We start from the raw sequence: 19,888 nt of genomic DNA, 5'->3' as shown, positions 1-19,888 counted from the left end.
CCTGGAATGCACATCCATGCCCTGTCTCCATTCTCACCTTTCTTGAGGTAACTCTTATCCTTCAACACTTAGGCATCATCAGGAAGCCTTTATAGACCTTTCCTCTCCTTCCATACCCAAGGTAGGTTCTGTTAATACCTGTGTTTATATTATAACATTTAGTAATAACTTACTGGAGTTGTCCATATAAAGATCTGCTTTCCCACCTTACTGCTTCTTATGAGTAAGAAGCAGTTCTTTAAATAATCAAAGCCCAGCACAATGCCTGGCACATAGGAATTACCCAACAAATACTTGTTGATTGAACTGAAATAGACCTAATATTCTCTCTTTAACACAGACTCTTATATCCAAGTGCCTGCTTAACATCCCCACTTTTATGTCCTACTGACACCACAAACATGTAAGACTTAACTTACACACATATTCCCCTCACACACATACCCACACACATACTCCCCAACAAAAATCTACTGTTCTTCCTCTCCGTTATCCTGATTAGGGCATCACTATCTACCTAGCCACCAAAACCAGAATCCTAGGAGTCAGCCAATCTTGCCCAACCTACCTCACCTCATTCTATCCTCAGAAGTCATGAAGTCCTTTGGATCCCATATCCTAAATATCCTTCAAATGCATCTCCTTCTTTCCATCTGCATTGCTACAGCTCTAATTCAGGCCTTCAGCTCTCACTGGGATTATTTTTTATTTTTATTTTTATTTATTATTTTTTTTAAGACAGAGTCTTGCTCTGTTGCCCAGGCAGGAGAGCAATGGTGCAATCTCAGTTCACTGAAACCTCTGCCTCCCAGGTTCAAGCAATTCTTGTGCCTCAGCCTCCCGAGTAGCTGGGATTACAAGCATGTGCCACCACACCTGGCTAATTTTTTAATTTTTAGTAGAGACAGGGTCTCACCATGTTGGCCAGGCTGGTCTCGAACTCCTGATCTCAAGTGATCTGCCCACCTCGGCCTCCCAAAGTGATGGGATTACAGGTGTGAGCCACCTTGCCTGGCCTGACATATTTTTAAATTGTGGTAAAATGTCATAACATAAATTTATCAACCACTTTTAAGTGTATAGTTTAATGGCAGTAAGTACATTCACAACATTATGCTTACTAGGGTATTTTTTAAATAAAAGGCTATGTGGTCTTCTGACCTACAGGTCAACCTGCCTTCATCCCATCTCTGCATTATTGGCAATATGAACTTTCTAAAATGCAAATTATGTTACTAGATGAGTTAAAACCCTTTCATTGTGTTCCACTGTCTACATCAGCGGTTTCATCACAAAGTTTTCACAGGTTCAAATTGAAGTAAAGAAAAAAATGAATAACATACCAAGTTTTTCTTAAATATTTTAGCTGAAAGGTTGAGTGAGTGAATGGATGGCAACATTAATCAAGACAAAAAATACTGAAACATGCATAAGAATTAAAATAGTTTTGTTTTAAATATACTGAGTATCATATGCCAACAGTATAAGCAAGAGGAGATACCTTGAAGGCAGTTGGATAAGTGAGTCTAAAACCCAGAAGAGAATTTTGAGAAAGGGGTCTAAATTTGGAAGTCATGAGCATTTAAGTGTCATCAAGGAAGCAAAATGTAAAGAAAAGATGATAAAATACATCAACACTAAAAATACCAACAAAACAACAACCATAGTGATAAAAGAAACAAAAATCATATTTAAAGTCTTCTCATCCTTCTGATTGAAAGGGGGCAAGATCTTTAATACTAATGGCAAACCCTAGGTGCAGCATTTTTAGTGACTTTGTCTCCTCTGCTGGAAGGATAATTGTTATTCGTCTCTCTTGAATTTCCCTGGTTTCTTCCTCTTGGAAAGGAAAAAAAAACAAAAAGCCAACTTCATTGCCTAAATAATAGGAATGCTTTTTTCTGGAAAGAAAGTAGCCAATAAGAATTCTCCTACTCTCACATTGACAAATATAAAAATTATTTTCAAAAAGGGAATCTACAATGAGATATTTACTTTGGTACAATTCAATTAATGATGAGGAATTGTTCTGCTTTTACTCCTTCCTGTCCCTTTGCAATAAATTACCTAGTCAGTAAGAGTAATTCAAGCCACAAAAATTCAGGAATAAGCCTTAAAAGTCTCAATACTTTTGGAAGCATTGTGGCAAATTGGAGCAATCAGGAACATGGTAGTTAGACCTAGCATCATGTCACAGTTTCAAAACCCACTAGCTATATGGCTCTTATCAAATTACCCCCCATATACTTTGGTTTTGTAATCTGATGGTAATTCTTATAGGTTGGTGCAAAAGTCATTGTGGCTTGTTTATGTGGCAAATCACATTTATTGATTTGCATATGTTGAACCAGCCTTGCATCCCAGAACAAAGCTTACTTGGTCATGGTGTATTGACTTTTTAATGTGCTACTGGATTCAGATTGCTAATAGTTTGTAGAGGATTTTTTATGTCTTAGTTCATCAGGGATATTGGCCTGCAGTTTTCTTTTTTCATGTGTCTCTACCAAATTTTTATGTCAGGCTATTGCTGGCTTCATAGAATAAGTTAAGGAGGAGCTCCTCCTCCTCAATTGTTTGGAATAGTTTCCAGTAGGACTGGTATCAGTTCTTCTGTGTATGTCTCATAGAATTCAGCTGTGTGTCCATTCAGTCCAGTGCTTTTGTTGTTGTTGTTGTTGTTGTTAGTAGATCTTTTATTACTGATTCATCTAATTTATCTATTCCTATAGATTTTCTAATTTGTGTGCATAGAGTTGTTCATAGTATTCTTTGATGATTTTTTATATTTCTGTGGGATCAGTTGTAATGTCATCTTCGTCATTTCTGAGTGTACTTATTTGGATCTTCTCTCTTTTTTTCTTTTATTAATCTAGCTAGCAGTCTATCAGTCTTCTTTATTTTTCTGAAAAACCAACTTGGTTTCATTGATCTTTTGTATGGGTTTTTGCATCTCAATTTCATTTAGTTCTTATCTAATTTTAGTTATTTATTTTCTTCTACTAGCTTTGGGATTGGTTTATTCTTTTCTTTCTAGTTCCTTTAGATGCAGTTAGATTGTTAATTTGAGATTCTCACAACTACTTGATGAAGACATTTAGCACTATAAACTTTCCTCTCAACACTGCTTTAGCTGCATCCTAGAGACTTTAGTAATTTGTATACCTGTTTTTATTCATTTCAAAGAATGTTCTGATTCTGCCTCAATTTTGATATTCACCCAGGAGTTATTCAGGAGGAAGCTGTTTAATTTCCATGTATTTGTGTAGTTTTGAGTGATCTTCTTGATATTGATTTATATTTTTAATGCACTATAGTCTGAGAGTGTGCTTGGTATGATTTTTTTTTTAATTTATGAGGACTTGTTTTATGACCAAGCGTGTGGTTGATCTTAGAATATGTTTTTTGTATAGATGAGAAGAATGTATGTTCTGTGGTTGTAATTTAATTTCTTATAACATGTTGTTACTAGAATACCAGATGAAACACACCAGCAAATATGTCCTCAGAAAAACTGCATAACTTGAGGAAAATTTTTTAATGATGCTACTAAGACGAATAGTTCATTAACCTGTAATGTGAAATCTGTAGGTCTATAGTAACTCAAACCCTAATGGAAATAGCTCTGAACTAAAAACAAGGAAACGAGGTGCAGGTTTATCACTGTTTTACCTCACAACCTTGTATAAGGGTTTACTTGTCTGTTCCTCAGTTTCTTCATATTTAAAATGGAGAAATCCTAATCCTAGCTCTAGCCCTTTTCATGTTTCATGAAGCTGTTGGGAAAATATCATGGAGTAATATTTAAAGCATCTGGAGCCTATTTTAGTGAGCTACATAATTTTTTAAGGACATTATTGATTTGGACAGTAAGAATAGCCTGCAGGCAAATCCTGCAAGGTGCTTCAACAGACACACACGTCTACCTTCCTGTTGGCACAGCCCATGTTTGGCAGGTGTATTCCATTCCTTACAGGAAGGAATAGGTGCTTCATTGTGTTACAGAAGTCAGTAAGCTTTCACAAAACTAAGTAAGTGACATTTTTCTCATTTCTGAGAGCAGATTTTCATAAATCATTCGACCTGGATAAATTGAGAATGTAGTTGATCTGGTAATTGTTGAAATATAATGAAGACATTGCAAAACATGATATTTAAGTATTTCCTCCTAATCTCTTACCTTAACAAGATATAAGAGTTCTAAATGGAAAGATGTCCTAATGTAGAAAAAGGAAACAAAAGTAAGATGAGCCTGTCTGTAAAGGAGAAGCCAGAAGAAGCACAGCACAGATTCATCTCAATAATTTGGGATTCCACTGATTCTGAATTTATAGTAACAATAATAATAACTAGACAAAATAGAGCTGACTTTTATATTGTGAAGAAGGTTTTTTCACTAGTTAGTAGTATAAGTTATATTACGGGGAAGGGATACATTTAGCCAGTTTGCAAGTAATATTTTCTGGCTTTTAACAATATATGCAAAGAAATGCTACTAATGTCTTATAATGATTTCTGCTGGGAGCTATTTAATTGTTATTTCAAGTTACTATCAGATTTTAACAATAAACTTAAAATTTCATAGTGTAATTCTGTAATTCATGCTCACATTTTTCTTTCCCCTCATCCACAACTCAAGTTAATTAAATATTACCTTAAAGGATTCATGTAGTCCTATAAGTCATAATATTCAGAGTGTATAAGTTAGCACTAGTTTTTAACCACTAGGGAAGGTTCAAGTATTGCAGACTAATGTGAGAATACAGTGAGTTTTCTAATGACTATTCTAGTTCAGGTATTTGTACCACTAGACTGTTTTAGTGGATATACAACATTTATGTATAGTTTGCATTTTAGAAAAGTTTGTAGTAATGAACTTAGACAAGATTTGCCTTTTTACTCTAAGATCATTACTGTGTTTCTTAGAGCAAAGTTTTTTGATGTACTGAATGATTTTGTTTTATTTTCCTGTTTTTTGTTAACAGAATTCTTGATAAATACAAAATCATCCAATAAACTTCAGCTAGTTTTCAGCATTATATGCAGTTGATTTGTCCATTCCTTACTGAAACTTCCAAATCTTCTAACCCAGAGTGTATGACACTAAGAATACCCTCATTCCTTTCGTGTCTAGCTCTGTGCTGTGTTTATTTGCAGAGGACCCTCATGCATGGATCCATATAAATGAGGCAAAGTGTGAAGCAGACTAGACTGTGCCGCTTACCAGTCTTTGAGAGAGAAAGATTGTGTATATGAAAACTACTAGGCATGATATTTACTTATAAGGAAGATTTCTGTATGTATAACATCAAGCAAGATTTTTGGTTGAGGTTTTATGCTTTCAGTAAAGAAAATAAAAGAAGAAAACCAATTAATGGTCTGATTCTATCATCTTTTGTCAAGCAAAACTCTCACTGATCCACATGAATGTGACCTCCCGCTCATAGAGTAGTCTAAGAACACTGCAGAATGGACTTCTGAACTTTCGACTCTCTTTTCAATTTAATTGACTAGTTTTTAATCAACTAAAAAAACCATTTTCTTTGACTAAAAAGTCTATGTAGGTAATTTCCAGTGTATTTATGCTACTCAGAAATAGAAACTTGTTTTTTAATTAGAACAAAAAGTCTGGTTTTCTTAGTATCAAATCATTATGTATATTTAAATTATTTCCATGCTACTGTAACTTGAAATTTTTTCCACCTAGCCACATAATTTCTGGCTTTATTTTTATCAGCTGATTCTATGAAAAGATGGGAATTTAGTATCTCATAGAAGTTACACAGTATACCAACCAATGAATCACTTATCTAACTAACAAGTGAAACATTGCTGGTATTTCTGTTTTGAAATATGTGCTTTTCTTAGGTAAAAATCAGTTTATTCTACATTTAACATGTGATCCTGTCATTGTATAGTAAACGATTCATTCACAACCTTAATACAAGTAGGTAAATGTATTGAAGTAAGTATCTTATTAGATGCAACTTTGTGTGGCATCTAATGCTGACATAATTCAAGGATCTGGGTTAAAGTTTGTGTCATTGCTGGTTTTTTCTTAACCTCAGATACTTGGCACTCTGTAGCAGTGTCTTTCACAGTAATGCTTTCTTAACATGACTGTGAGGACTGCTTGGTCACAGGCAAATACTGTCCTTTATCAGCCAGGACATTCTTAACAATAATTGCCCTTTTTTTTCCCCTTCTCACCCCCATCCCAACCCCAACTTAGGTTGGAAAGGCTGGTGGATGTACTGAGGAAGAAGGTTGGAACCGGGACCATGAGGACAGTGATCTGATTGAAAAAAAACGACAGTCTGGGGAAGCGATCACATCTGGTGACCAGGCTGCTTCATTCAACACTGTGTAAACACTAAAGCCTTAACTTAGCAAACAGTTGTTAGAAGTGGGACACTCCAACCACATTCCAAGCTGAGATAAAATCAAATCACAAATGTTTAACCACTTTGCTGCTGACTTGAGTTATTTATCCAAATATATTAACTACAGACTTTTACCAATGGGTAGCTATAAGGTTACAGCTTATTTTGTAACTATTTTATATCTCAATATCTTTAATGTAAATCTTTTTACTGAGAGATCATTATAGAAACATGTTAAAGTTGGTTAGTATCATCTCTTCACATATGGCCCTTTCTGAATCAAAGTGCAGCAAAGTAAATATTGTCTAAGTTTTAATCCACTGTGTTAGGTCAAAACTTCAAATACATGCATTTTTCAATATAGGGTCTATTTCTTAACTGATGAGAGAGGCTTAAACATGAGTGTGTAGTCTTCCTTCAATGCATGTATGCAATCTTTGTTAGTAGTAAAAGATATTAAATATAGATGCAATGAATTAAATGTATAATTTGTTTAATAAGAGATGGATATATTAAAATTACATTCATCAAGGCATGATTTTTGTTTCACTACAAATAATGTAAACTGTTTCAATAAAAAGAGCAGACTGTTAATGTGTACTTATAAATTCACATTGTCAGTATTTTTTAATGTTGGGTCTGAATAATTATCTAAATTCTACTTAAGCTATAAATCTCTGTAATTTTTGCTTGAAAATTAGCATGCCTCTGTCTTAAAAGAACAGAGACCATCAAACCTGTTAAGTATCCTTATTGTTTATCTTTTTTTAATTGCCATTTGATTTTGGTTGTGGAGGAGGGAGATCTAATACATAATATACAATAGAATTATAATGTAGAAATGTAAGAATTCAGAAAAAAGTAAACTTGCCATTTGGTTGAGGTTACCTGCTTTTTATTTTATTTCAGAAATAAGATCATAGCAGTCATATGAAGTTATGAATAGAACTGAGATTTTTATGTAATTAGCTAGAGACAAAATACTTTCATATTTTTAGATGAGACAGATGAAAGACCAAGAGAAAATGACTGTGCCTGGAACAGAATGAAATAGACAAGTCGAGATTTAATTAGTGAAAATTTTGTAGGCAAGTAAAATTTTTTTCTAAGTCTATACATTCTTAATTCATCTTTAAGATTGAGCTAAATTATCTACCATTGCCTATTTACAGGACAAGTACATTCAGGACAATTTATTGCACCATTCTTTCATATACTATAGTAGATTATCCATTTGAATTTTGCTTTACTCCACAGGAAAATGTAAGCTATTTTGTCATAGGTGACAAAAGAATCATAGTACTAACAAACTCTATTTCTTCCTTATTAAATCTGTATCCATTGAAGTACCTTTTTTAACTATGAGAATTAGAAAATAAGGGACAACAGGGGTTAAAACAAACTAATTTAATTTGCTCTATAGTCCTAAAGAGAATTATATCCTCTCATAGACCAATGACTCTATAATAGAGAAATATGTAATGATTTAGTCATGCATGCAGTTTTGTCTCTGGGCTCTATTTGAAATGTGTAACAGCTCCCTATGTGAAGAAAGAGCATCTTTAAAGTCATCTGGGAGGTGCAGGTAAGTAACGAGAAAGTTTTTGTCACAAAATAGTCCATTCCTGATCTCACTTAAAATAAGTCACAAGTAAACTTGAATTTTCAGTTTAATCCTGAAAACAGATGAACTTTTCTTGCGTTATTTTGTCTGAGTTTTTAGAAGACACAAAATATAGTATAAAGACATTTCACAATTTCCAGACAAATATTTCTACACTTAAATGATCAAATTAGAATAACCAATTCCTATAATTAAGATGTGGAACTTTTATAGAATATGATATTATAAAGTTAAATTTGCAAAATAATTGTAACATCCACTGTTGTTCAGTATAGGTAATCTCCCAAAAATATCACATCCTCTTGAAAATGAGTTGTCTACAAAATTTCAAGTGCAAAGTATTACAGCCAAATATTATTTAATTACTTACACTTAAAAGTGTCCATCAACAGTCTGTCAGATGGTCTTTATATATTTTTTCTGTATGAAGGAATAGCCTTGCCTACTGAAAATAGGTTCTCTATATATTCAACAATAATGCAACTTTAGAAGTATTCCACACTGCTGAGAAATGTTGCTTTGAGTTTGTTTTATACATCGTCAACTCTAAATCCTATAGTAACATGAGAATTTACTACTTCTTGTGAAAATAAGTAATTTAGAGGAAAGGCAGAAATGCTAATACTAACATTTGTAGTACTTGATTTACAAAGTCATTTTACATCTGTTTTTCTTTTCATTTGATCCTATCAGCAATCATAATAATAATAAATTATATATAACCCATATAATAATGATGGTGATGATAATTTTAGTATTACTGTCATTATAATTATTATTATATTCATTCTACAGATGAGGAAACAGACTCAGTAAGTCTTGAAATTTGCCAAGGACTGGCTGGGACCTGGAACTAAGATCTTATAACCACATTCCATGTAACTATGAGTCTGTAAATCTCTCCGTAAGAAAAAAATTTCAAAGTAAAGATTTTAACTCTTGCAATTTATGTTGTTATAGTACCATTTCTTCCACGTACTACATATGAATTCCTTAGTAATCAAAAGATTGTACACATTTCTTTCAATGAAGTACAATAATGTGAACTGCATGTGTAAACAGCATCACATTATTACCACCTCTCTGTGGTATTATAGTGGCAGTATGGTTTGCCTCAGCCTTCACTAATTAGGAATATTGTGACAATTCATTCCTAATAAAACATATCATGAGTCTCTTTGTACTATTTTTAATTTGGCCTGATGCTAAAACCTATCAGCTTAATTTTATAACATGGTAGTCTAAACTTCAAGCCTTGCTCTGTCTCCTAGAGCAATTTAGAGCTAAAACCAGTTATAAGCAAAGTTATTGGTTATAAGCAAGGTATACGCAGTTAAAGCAAAGTTATTAATTATTAATATATGAGAATTTAAAATTTTATAAATAAATTAGAAGTTATTAATGTATTTTAAATACTTCATGGAATAAAATATTTTGCTTATTTTTTCAATGATAAAGTTGATCCTTTGTATATTTCCTTATTCAAATAAACTCAATCGTCTTATCAGGTCACTTATTTATATAATTTATTTTATTAAAAAGCTAGACTATTAAAGTTATACTTTTAATATTGAATATAGTTTCATAGAAAAATACTTTATATGTACTATTCTTAAAGATCACAATTATTTTTAAAGTTTCTATTTTCAAATAGTTGTGATTAATAAGGCATTGTATGATGAAATAGCCATGGCTCATACATTTTTGTCTTTTCACATATGATGTGTTTGGAACCCACATTTTTTACTGATTTTATTGTGTTATTGGTAACTAGTATTTACAGCTAACCTATCTATTCATATTTTACATATATATGCATGCACACACACTGATACATTTACCTTTTTAAAAAATCATTTATAAGTGAACTGTTAGGCTCCAGTGATTTCAGTATTTTGTTCATGTTTTATTGGAAATGCACGTGGTTTCTTAGGCTTTTAAACAAATACATGGAATGGTTGAGAGATTTATTTTGCTCGTGCTTAGCTAAATATGTCATCTCTAGAAAAGATGTGGTTTGTTTTGGCACTGTTTTAAAAACTCAAATATTTTAAGCATTTGTTAAGTTGGAGCTTGCACATTTAAACTGGCAGCATACGTTCCAGAAGCGCATCTCAAGTTACCAAATTTTTTGTAAACCTTTTACTAGAATAATCTTTTTTGAAAAGGTTTTCTTGTGCTCGCTTCGGCAGCATATACACTGAGATTAGAAAAAAAAACTTTTCTTTTTTGTTATATGTTTTAGTGTAAGTTAAGTTAAACTTCTAACAGTTGAATTATTTAATGTAGAACTTCATAAATAGAATTTGACAATGATAAATGTGTATTTTTGAGAATCATTAAAATATTGTATATAATGATATTCCTTTGCAGAAGTCTTAATATGCTTAATTTTTAATCTAATTGTCTTCTAAATATAGTTTTGGTGTATTTTAGAAGCCACCAATTTCTGGACTATCTGATTATTAACAAAGATGTATTTTAATGCACAAGCTCAAATGTCTAAAATATATATTTACTTTGTATTCAAATAAAATCCCCTATTGCAAATCCTATACATAGGTCAATGCAATTCTTATACATCAATCTTAATCAAATGTATAAATGTACAATCCTGAAGACAGTGTACTAGATATGCAGTATAAAATATATTGCAGTAAGGAAACAGATTAAGTTCACTGTCAAATTGTCTGACTCCCTTAACAAATTTAATAAAGATAAATGTCAATATGAACAAATTTGTTAGGCACCTTAGGAATCTTTCAAAACTATTTAGATATAAAATAAAATTATAGCAATAAAATATTGAAGATAAATATCACTTTTAGTGAATATGGTTAGAAAGAACCTAAGAGGGGAGATCAAATTATTTTAATTAAAAAATAATAGACTGACTCAAATCTGCCATAAAGCACCTCTACTCACTTTGGAATATGTGCGTGGAATTTTGCTGTCAATAGCTGAAATCTAAAAACACCGTTTCTGTTGCATTTGATTATTCAATCATGATAAGGTAAATGTAAACAGACTATGTAGCACTCTTATCACCTGGAGTGAACTTAGAATTTACAGCTTACAGTACATGAGTACAAGAGGAATGCAGTGGAAGTGGGCAGTAGGTGTCTTTGGGGCAAAAATTCTATAAACTGGTAATATCTAAACTATCACATTACTTTGCTAAATTATTGTTTCATCATGTATGACCTTTGTGATTTGTCACACATTTTACTTCTACATATGCACATATTTGTAACTTTTTTAACTTGAAAAAGTAATTATGTTTAAGAAAATTTTTAAAATAAGAATGAACGTATGTGATATTTACTCATGTATTTACCATTTCTAGCGCCCTTATTTTCTTTGCATACATCCATGTATCCACCTGTTACCATTTTCCTTCTGCCCAAAGTATTTATCATCTATACTAGTGAAGAACTGTTGGTTCAACTTTTGCATGTCTGAAAATGTGACTCTTTTTCTGCCTTCATTCTGTGAAAAAAAAATGCTGCATATAGAATTTGAGGTTTACAGGGTTTTGTGGATTTTTTTCAGTATTTTAAAGATGTTGCTCTAATATTTCTGGTTTGCTTTGTTCCTGCTGTCATTCTTATTTTTATTTTCTGTACATTATGTGTCCTCTAGCTGCTTTAAAGATTTTCCCTGTGTCACTTGTTTTAATCAATTTGATTATGATGTGTAGTGTCGATTTCTGCATGTTTTTGTGCCTGTGGTTTGCTGAACTTCTTGGATCCATGTTTGCAGTCTTTATCAGAAAATTTCAGCCATTATTTTTTCCAATATATTTCCCTATCTCTTTTCCTTCTTTCTCTGGAACTACTATTCTCTGGATATTAGGCTACTTAAAGTTATCCTACAACTTGTTCATGCTTCATTCTTTTTTTTAATTTTTAATTTTTGTGTGTACATAGTAGGTGTATATATTTATGGGGCACATGTGATATTTTGATATAGGCATCCAGTGCATAATAATCACATCAGAGTAAATGGGATATCCATCACCTCAAGCATTTACCTTTTTGTTATAATTAATTATACCTTTTCAGTTATTTTAAAATGTACAATAAATTATTGACTGTAGTCACCTTGTTGTGCTATCAAATATTAGATCTTATTCATTCTAACTAACTATATTTTTATTATATTTCTTTTCAATTTTTTTCTGTTTCATTTTGGATAGTTTCTATTACTTTGTCTTCAAGTTTACGAATCTTTTCTTTTGCAGTGTCTAATGTGTTGTTAATCTATCCAGGGCCTCTTTCTTCATGGACATTGTATTTTTCATCTCTATAAGTTAGAATTGAGTTTTTTAAATTTTGTATGGCTCTCCTTAACTTGTTCATGCTTTACATTATCTTCAGGAACATAAAACATACAGGGGTTTCACTTCCTTGGTTTTAGTTACCCACAACTAACCACAGTCCAAAAATAGATAAGTATGGTACCATAAGATATTTTGAGAGACAGAAACCACATTCACATGCCTTTTATCACAGCATATTGTTATAATTATTCTATTTTATTATTAGTTATTGTTTATCTCTTACTATGCTCCATTTAGAAATTAAACATGATCATAGAAATGTACATATAGGAAAAAATTTATATAGGGTTCGGTACCTTGGTTTCAGACATCTACTGAAGGTCTTGGAATGTGTCCCCCACAGATAAGAAGGGATTGCTGTAATAACTGTTCTAATGTTCATGTTTGTTAATTATGTTATCTGTGCCATTTCCAGGCCTGTTTCTATTGACTAATTTTTTTTTCTTACCATAGATTATATTTTTCTGTTTTACATGCTGGTAACTTTTTATTGAATGCCAGTTATTGCCAATTTTATCATGTTGGGTGCTGAATATTTTTGTATTTTTTAAAATGTTTTGAGTTTTGTTCAGGAATGCAGTTACATTACTTGGAAACAGTATGATACTTTTAAAGCTGTTTTATGCTTTGATGGGCAAGACCAGAGTAGCTATTCTAGAGCAGAGTTTTCCCCACAACCAAGGCAATCCCCTTCTGAATATATTACCTTATATTCTTTGTAGTATATGATGACCATATGTAAGTTTAGGTCATTGCTCTGCCTTTTCTTTCCTGGCGATTTTTACCCTGGCCTTGCTAGTTTGCTCATATATGTGTGCTGAACAATACTCAGAGAAAGACTCAAGGAATGGTCTACAGTTCTCCAGAGCCAAACTCGCTCTCTGGTGTATTCTCTCTCTCTCTCTCTCTTTTTTTTCTCTGTGCAGCCTCTCCCAGCCCTCTCTGCATAGAATTTCTCCTCTCCAGCACTCTGAGCTGTAAATTCTGTCTGCACTGGTGTCCCCAGATTCTCAACTCTGTGTCCTCAACTCAGGGAGACTTCCAAGCTCTGTTTTGGTTGCCCCACTCTACACTCTGTAAATTCTCCAGACCATAAGCGGGGGCAATCGTAGGACTCACTTCATTTGTTTGATTCACTGTCCTGGACTGCCTGTTGTCCAAAGTCCAAAAACATTGTTTCATGTATTTTCACTATTGTTTTTTATTTGGTTACTGTTGGTTTTGGTTTTGTTGTTGTTGTTTTTCAGTTTTTTAAGGACAGTGGCAGGATAAATCTGGTCCCTGTTATTCCATTGCAGCCAGAAGTGTAGGTCCTCTTGTAGATCTTTTAAAATGTCATCCTGTTAATGTCTAGCTTCTCTCTTACCTGTTTAAAAATCAGCTGTCAGTCTTATTGTCTCCTTGAAGTAAACTTTTTTGTTTCTCTGATTGCTTTTTATATTTTTTTCTTTTACTTTGTTTTTTGGCAGTTTTATTTTATGCCTTGATGTGGTCTTCTTTTTATATTTCCTGCTTGAATTCAGAGACCTTATTAAAGCTCTGTCTTCATCTTTTCTCAATTTTAGGACATCTTTAGTCAATATCTCTTTCTCCTCCTGAGACTTCAATTACATATATGTTAACCTTTTCACTGTGTTCCCATATTTTCCGTTCTTTTTTTCTAGCTATATGTGCAACAGTTTTGATTTTTGTTTTTGTTTTTTTAAGATACGGGGTCTTGCTAAGTTTCCCAAGCTGGTCTCTATCTCCTGGCCTCTAGCATTCCTCCCATCTTAGCCTCCAAAAGTTCTGGGATTACAGCCATGAGCCACTATACCTGGACAATTTTGAATTTTTTTAATTACCTGTCTTTTATTTCAGTAAGCCTGTCTTCTACTTTGAAGGCCATCTATTGAATTCTTAACTTTAGGTTTTGAATTTTTAAATTCTACAATTTCTTTTTTTCTTTTTTGTACATTCTGATTCTCAAGTGAAATACTCATCTTTCTAAATCTATTTTCTTCCCCCTTTGCCTCTGTTTTCCTGAACATACTGGTCATGATTACTTTAAAGTCCATGCCTATTAACTCCAATATCTGAATTACCTCTGGGTCTTTCTCTATCATCTATCTTGTCTCTTGGCATGCTTATTAATTCTTGATTGAATGTAACATAACCTGAACCTCCAGATGATTTTGTCTGCCTCCAAAGAGGGTTTATCCTTTATTCTCCTGTGATGACTAAATGAAACCCAGTCACCTTTATCTAGTAAGGTACTGTGTTGACTTGAATCTGGGTTCCAGTTTGAATAAGGATCAGTTGTTTCTGGTTTGCCTCCTTTCTTGTTGCATAATTCACTAGGGCCTTCAGTGGTGAAAGTGATATCTTCACTGAGCTTTTTTAGAAATTCTCATTTTAGCGTTTTTAATCTTTCACTTAGGACATCTCAGAATTTGCCAACTAGATATATGTGTCAGGCCCTTTAGGTCTCCAATTTTGTCACTCCAGCCCTGCAAAATTGCCCAAAGCTCTGCTAGTTTCCCTCTTCCTAGAAGCAATCTTCTGCTAGGACAGAGCCCACATTATCAATTCCCTCATCTTCACCCAGAACCAGCAAATGCCTCCAAAGGAAAAGTGGCTGCAGATCATCAGTTTACCTCTCTGTTGTTCTCCTTTCTGGAATCTTAGTCCCTCTATTTGCCTTTATTTTACATCCTCTTCAACACTTCTAAACAAATACTGTTTTTTATACTTTATTCAGCTTTTCTAGTTGTTGTTGGCAGGAGGACTGGTCTATCACAAACTATTCTGTTCTGTCTCGAAGCAGAAATTCAATGAATTTTAAATTTCCTTTATTATAATTTTCATTTCTAGAGGTTATATTTTGTCCGTCTCCAAGTGTGTTTGATCGTTTTTAGAGTTCCTATATTTTTAATTTCTTTTTTATTTTCTTATATGTTTTAAACATGTATTTCATACTTAATTTCTGATAATTTTAACATGTCAAGTATTTGCTGCTCTGATTTTGTTGTCTATTATTTCTGCTAGCTATCTTTATTTAGATGTTTGGTGATTCATTAATGTGAACTTATATCTTCTTAGAACTATTCTCTATGGAGTTTTTCAAAGCCTGGGTTAAAGGTGGGTTCCTCCACAGAGTTTTGCATTTGCTTCTGCAAGTCATTTGGAAGCATGTTGGATCACTTTAAAATCTTAATTTGACTTTTATTAGGCCACTTAGGTAATGTTAATTTGGGTTGAAAATCCACAGAAGAGCTAGCTTATGGTTATAAAATTCATAGGGGAAATTTTTTTTTTTATCCTTCATTCATAGCCTGAGTTCAAGATTTCTCTCCCCAGATGGGTTCTGGCTTTGTACTTTGTCCCCTGCTACATTACAAGGCCATGAAAACCCAAGCTCAACTTTACCCCTGTCATAAGACAAATGCTTTCAAGATGAAAACTGCCTTTTGTGCTTTACGTACCACTCAGGGTTGCATTTTACTTAGGTTTGGGCCTCAGAGTATCCCTTATTGACTGCCAACATATTGATGAATTTGAAAAGATGTTTTTCATATTCTATCCAACATTTTTAGTTGCTTACTGCGGGAGGTACCAGGTCCGTCATAGCAGGAAACAGTAGTCAAGGTTGAATGTTATTAAACCTATACACACATAGAGAGAGAGAGAGAGAGAGAGAGAGAGAGAGAGAGAGAGAGAGAGAATTACACTGCTAATAAAATGTTCTGAATTTAGTATCACTTGTATACATGATTAAAATGAGCAGATAATAAATTTACCTTCCAAGATCCGTAATTGCAGCTCTTTGTCCCCACTAGTAACTACAAGCAGTTTTTTATTAAAGAAAAGAAAATGATTGAATAATCCAAATTAGCCTGGGCAAGAAAATTAACAGCTGCCTAAAATGAAATGTTTGAGTTATGAGCCATGTACCACTTTGGTTTATCTGCAGCCAAAAGGTTCAGAATCCTTATTCAATTAACCATGTTGCTTGGGAGGGCATGGTTGCCCTGAATAAGAGCTGCCTGGTGATGAGTAAGAGGTATCCGTGACACACAAGTTCAGACCTTGCAACTCTGTTTTTGTTGTTTGAACTTTCTTCTCCGTTGTAGCTAGGGATCCGGCATGGAATTTAAACACTTGTGTGGTAACTCCATTCCTTCAAGCCATTGTGTTGTTAAGCTCTAGCTAACGAACTTTTCACACTGGCTCCATGTAAAGCAAGACTTAGAAAACAGCAGTGATCAACATTTTTGGTTTTATAATAAGATTATATAATTTATATGTCTTCATGCAACTAAGATGCTCTTGCCTTCCTAGACCAACTGCTCCCTAAAAGGTAATCTTTAAAATATATATGTGAAAAGTAAAGAAATAAGCCAAAGTACACTAGCAAAAATTAAGAAGTAACTTTCATTTCAAAAATCATATGCACTGTGGCAGAAACTTCAAAAAGTATACCTGTTTTAAAACTTAGGAACTTTGCCTAAAATAGAGGAACCATAACTGTATAATATTTTTATAAGGTGAGAACTGCCAAATGCACCAGTCATGTATACTTTATCTCATGTGGCCCTTCTTCCATGCCAAATGTTTTTTGTTGCTTAGGGAGATCTTCCTGATAATGTCACAAAGAATGTCTCTCAGACCCATATAGATTAGGTACACATTGGCTAAGAACAAGTTTTTCTTTAAAATACCTAAGCTTCATGTTGCTTCTAACTATACTATCTTGAGTCTAAAAGCCAAGTGACTGAAAGACAAGAGGCTGAATTTCTCCTGTAACTCATAAACCAGTTCTGAAGATACTTCTGTGGGAGAAAATTCAAATATATTTTTAACAATAGTATAATAATTTGACATAAAATATCTCAGTGTTATTTCTTTGAAGAATTACACTTCATTTAAATGTGTACACGGATTACTAATGTCTTAGTATGTTATAGTCTTAGCACTTTGCAAAATTGGATTTGCTTTTTGCATCTTAAACTGCGATCATATCATAAAGAGTAGTTATTTAATTTTATTTAGGTGACATAGAGGAATGTAGGAATGTGAATATGTAATTGTTGTCAAAAAGAAGTGAGGAAAAGTTTTTGAAATCAGAAGTTTCCTTTCAGTTAAAGCTTCAATTATATCACAGCAATAATTTGTTTCTGCTTTTATAAATAAAAAACTTTTATAAATTGCAACAACTTTCCAAGGAATATAGTTAGTTATTTATTGCAGATATTATTTTCTTTACATTTTAGGAAAGTTGTCTGGGCCCATGTTGCATTTTTTAAAGAACCAATTTCCCAAACTATACATAGAAGTTCTATGCCACATTTTGTTTTCTTATGAATGGCAAGAAAATTAATAAAAGTGACTTTTATTCATAAAGTACTAATACCTGAGACCATGTACTCCAGGCATACTCTCCATTTCAGTTCCTACCCCATATTTTCACTGTTTGATTCATTTGCCATTTTCAACCCTATACTCAATCAAATCCACCTTCACTTTTTAAATCCAGTTCATCCATCAAGCACACTTATGTACCACCCCCTACATGAAGCTTTCCCTAATTCCCCACCCCCACACCCCCACCAAGTTGTAGTTAATCTCCCTTCTGTTTGCCATCTAGCTCTTTCTTCATCTCTCTATTAGGGCAGTTATTAACTTTTCTCTTGGTTTCAGTATTCCTTTACTATTTCCCATTAGAATGCAAGCTCCTGAAGATGAGAGATTCAGTTTTGTTCATATTTCTTTGCACAGGTAAATACTTGGTGAATAATCATCCTTGTTTAATGAGAAACCTAAATTTTCAAACTATTTTAACTTTCTAAACATCTGTGTGATATGCCTTTCTAAAAATATGACATTAAAATATTAAAATTTAAATATTTTTCCTATATCAGTGATGTTAAAATGTACAATTATGTCAAATTGTCTAGCACCTGGCACATTACCAGCTAAAACATTGTACTTACCTGAATACTGTAGCTTTTTAACCATAATTAATTTATCAATTTAAAGTGAAGGTTTGTTATGGGGTTTCTTTGACATTGTTGTTTAATTTTTTTTTGTTTGGTTTGGGGAGGGGGTGTGTGTGTGTGGTGTCTGTTGTGGTTTGTTTTTTGTTTTGGGTGTTTTGTTTTGTTTTGTTTTGTTTTGTTTTGTTTTGTTTTGTTTTGTTTTGTTTTGTTGAGACAGGGTCTCACTCTGTCACCCAAGCTAGAGTACAGTGGTGTGATCATAGCTCACTGCAACCCTAAATTCCTGGGCTCAAGTGTTTCTCCCACCTCAGCCTCCCAAGTAGCTGGGACTGCAGGCACATGCCACCAGCCTGGCTCATTTCTTTTTTTAATTTTTTGTAGAGACACGGTCTTCTGAAATTGCCCAGGCTGGTCCCAAACTCCTGGACTCAAGCAATCCTCCTGCTTTGGCCTCCCAAAGTGCTGGAATTACGGTCATGAGCCACCACACCCAGCCTTGGTTTGCTGTTTTAATCCAGACTTCTTGTGTAGCTGTGAAATGTTGGTACTGTGCAGTCCAAAGTTTGAAATTTCATTCCATGATGAACTGAAGACTGGCTTTATTTTGTTGACTACAAAGTTTATACAAAATTTCCAGATACGAAAATAGGTCATTTAAATCCTTATTGAGCAATAATGATAACTACATTGCTTGTCCACATTTAGGCAAGGAGACGGAGAATGCAAACAATGTATAAACCAGTGTAAATTGTTTGGATGTCCTCTTATGTTGCTGCACGTACTTTAAATCATGATTTCAAATTCAGTGGTCCCTCATTTTCTAAAAACAACCAAAGTTATATGAGCTCTTATTACTTTGATATATTTTCTTGAGATTTTACTCTCTGGTTATATTCTTCTTTCAATACCCAAGGCATATTTTAAGATATTTGGGAGCAAAAATAAATTGTGCATGAATGTTACCTACCAAACTACAGCTTCAAAAATTGATATTTGGTTACTAATACTATTTTGTCTCTGATTCAGTCTCCACCAGTTTTCATCATGTAACTTGTTGAATGATGATCCTAAAGCTTAAAAACATGCCTGCCATTCTTCAACAAATAGGTCAGTTGTATCAAAGCTTTTCCGAAATACTCAAGCAAAGAATATTCACTGCATTTTACTTTTATGATCATGACATTAACACACTTTAAGTTCCTTAAAGAAGATTTTCTTCTCATAAATCTGTTTTGGCTGTGGCTAATCAAATTATATTTTTCAATATAGTATGTCCTTCTCCAATATTGTTTCTAGTATGTACTTCATACACAAAGTTAACTATGTTGATTATAGTTGACTGCTGGCAGAGTGATTCACTTTTGATAAGAGTAACTGTATTTTGCTTGTAATTTTCTAGGAAATTAGCTTTTTTACCATGAAGGAACAGGAAACCAAAACTTCCAGCATTGTTTTCCATGTTGAAAAATTAAAATTACATAGATGAATATTGCTCAAATGCTAGCATGTGGCCAAATGAATCATATTTGCCTTAAAGTAGCAAAAAGGTTAAGGTACTACCTGC

The 19,888-nt window shown here is 33.3% G+C and overlaps 1 protein-coding gene across 4 annotated transcripts in view; it reads left to right on the top strand.

Annotated features, from left to right (window-relative positions):
- Positions 1–6,980, top strand: part of MIPOL1 (mirror-image polydactyly 1) — a 384,987-nt gene extending 378,007 nt beyond the window's left edge. For all 4 annotated transcript variants that reach the window (XM_030931752.1, XM_010361991.2, XM_030931753.1 and 1 more), the window contains one exon: positions 6,230–6,980. In XM_030931752.1, the coding sequence (XP_030787612.1) occupies positions 6,230–6,296 (67 nt within the window). In that variant the 3' untranslated portion in view covers positions 6,297–6,980. The remainder of the gene's footprint in view (positions 1–6,229) is intronic.
- Positions 6,981–19,888: the final 12,908 nt, after the last annotated feature.

The sequence above is a fragment of the Rhinopithecus roxellana genome, chromosome 5 (assembly GCF_007565055.1).
Source record: "Rhinopithecus roxellana isolate Shanxi Qingling chromosome 5, ASM756505v1, whole genome shotgun sequence".
NCBI lineage: Eukaryota > Metazoa > Chordata > Mammalia > Primates > Cercopithecidae > Rhinopithecus > Rhinopithecus roxellana.
This window is presented reverse-complemented; position numbering and strand designations above follow the sequence as displayed.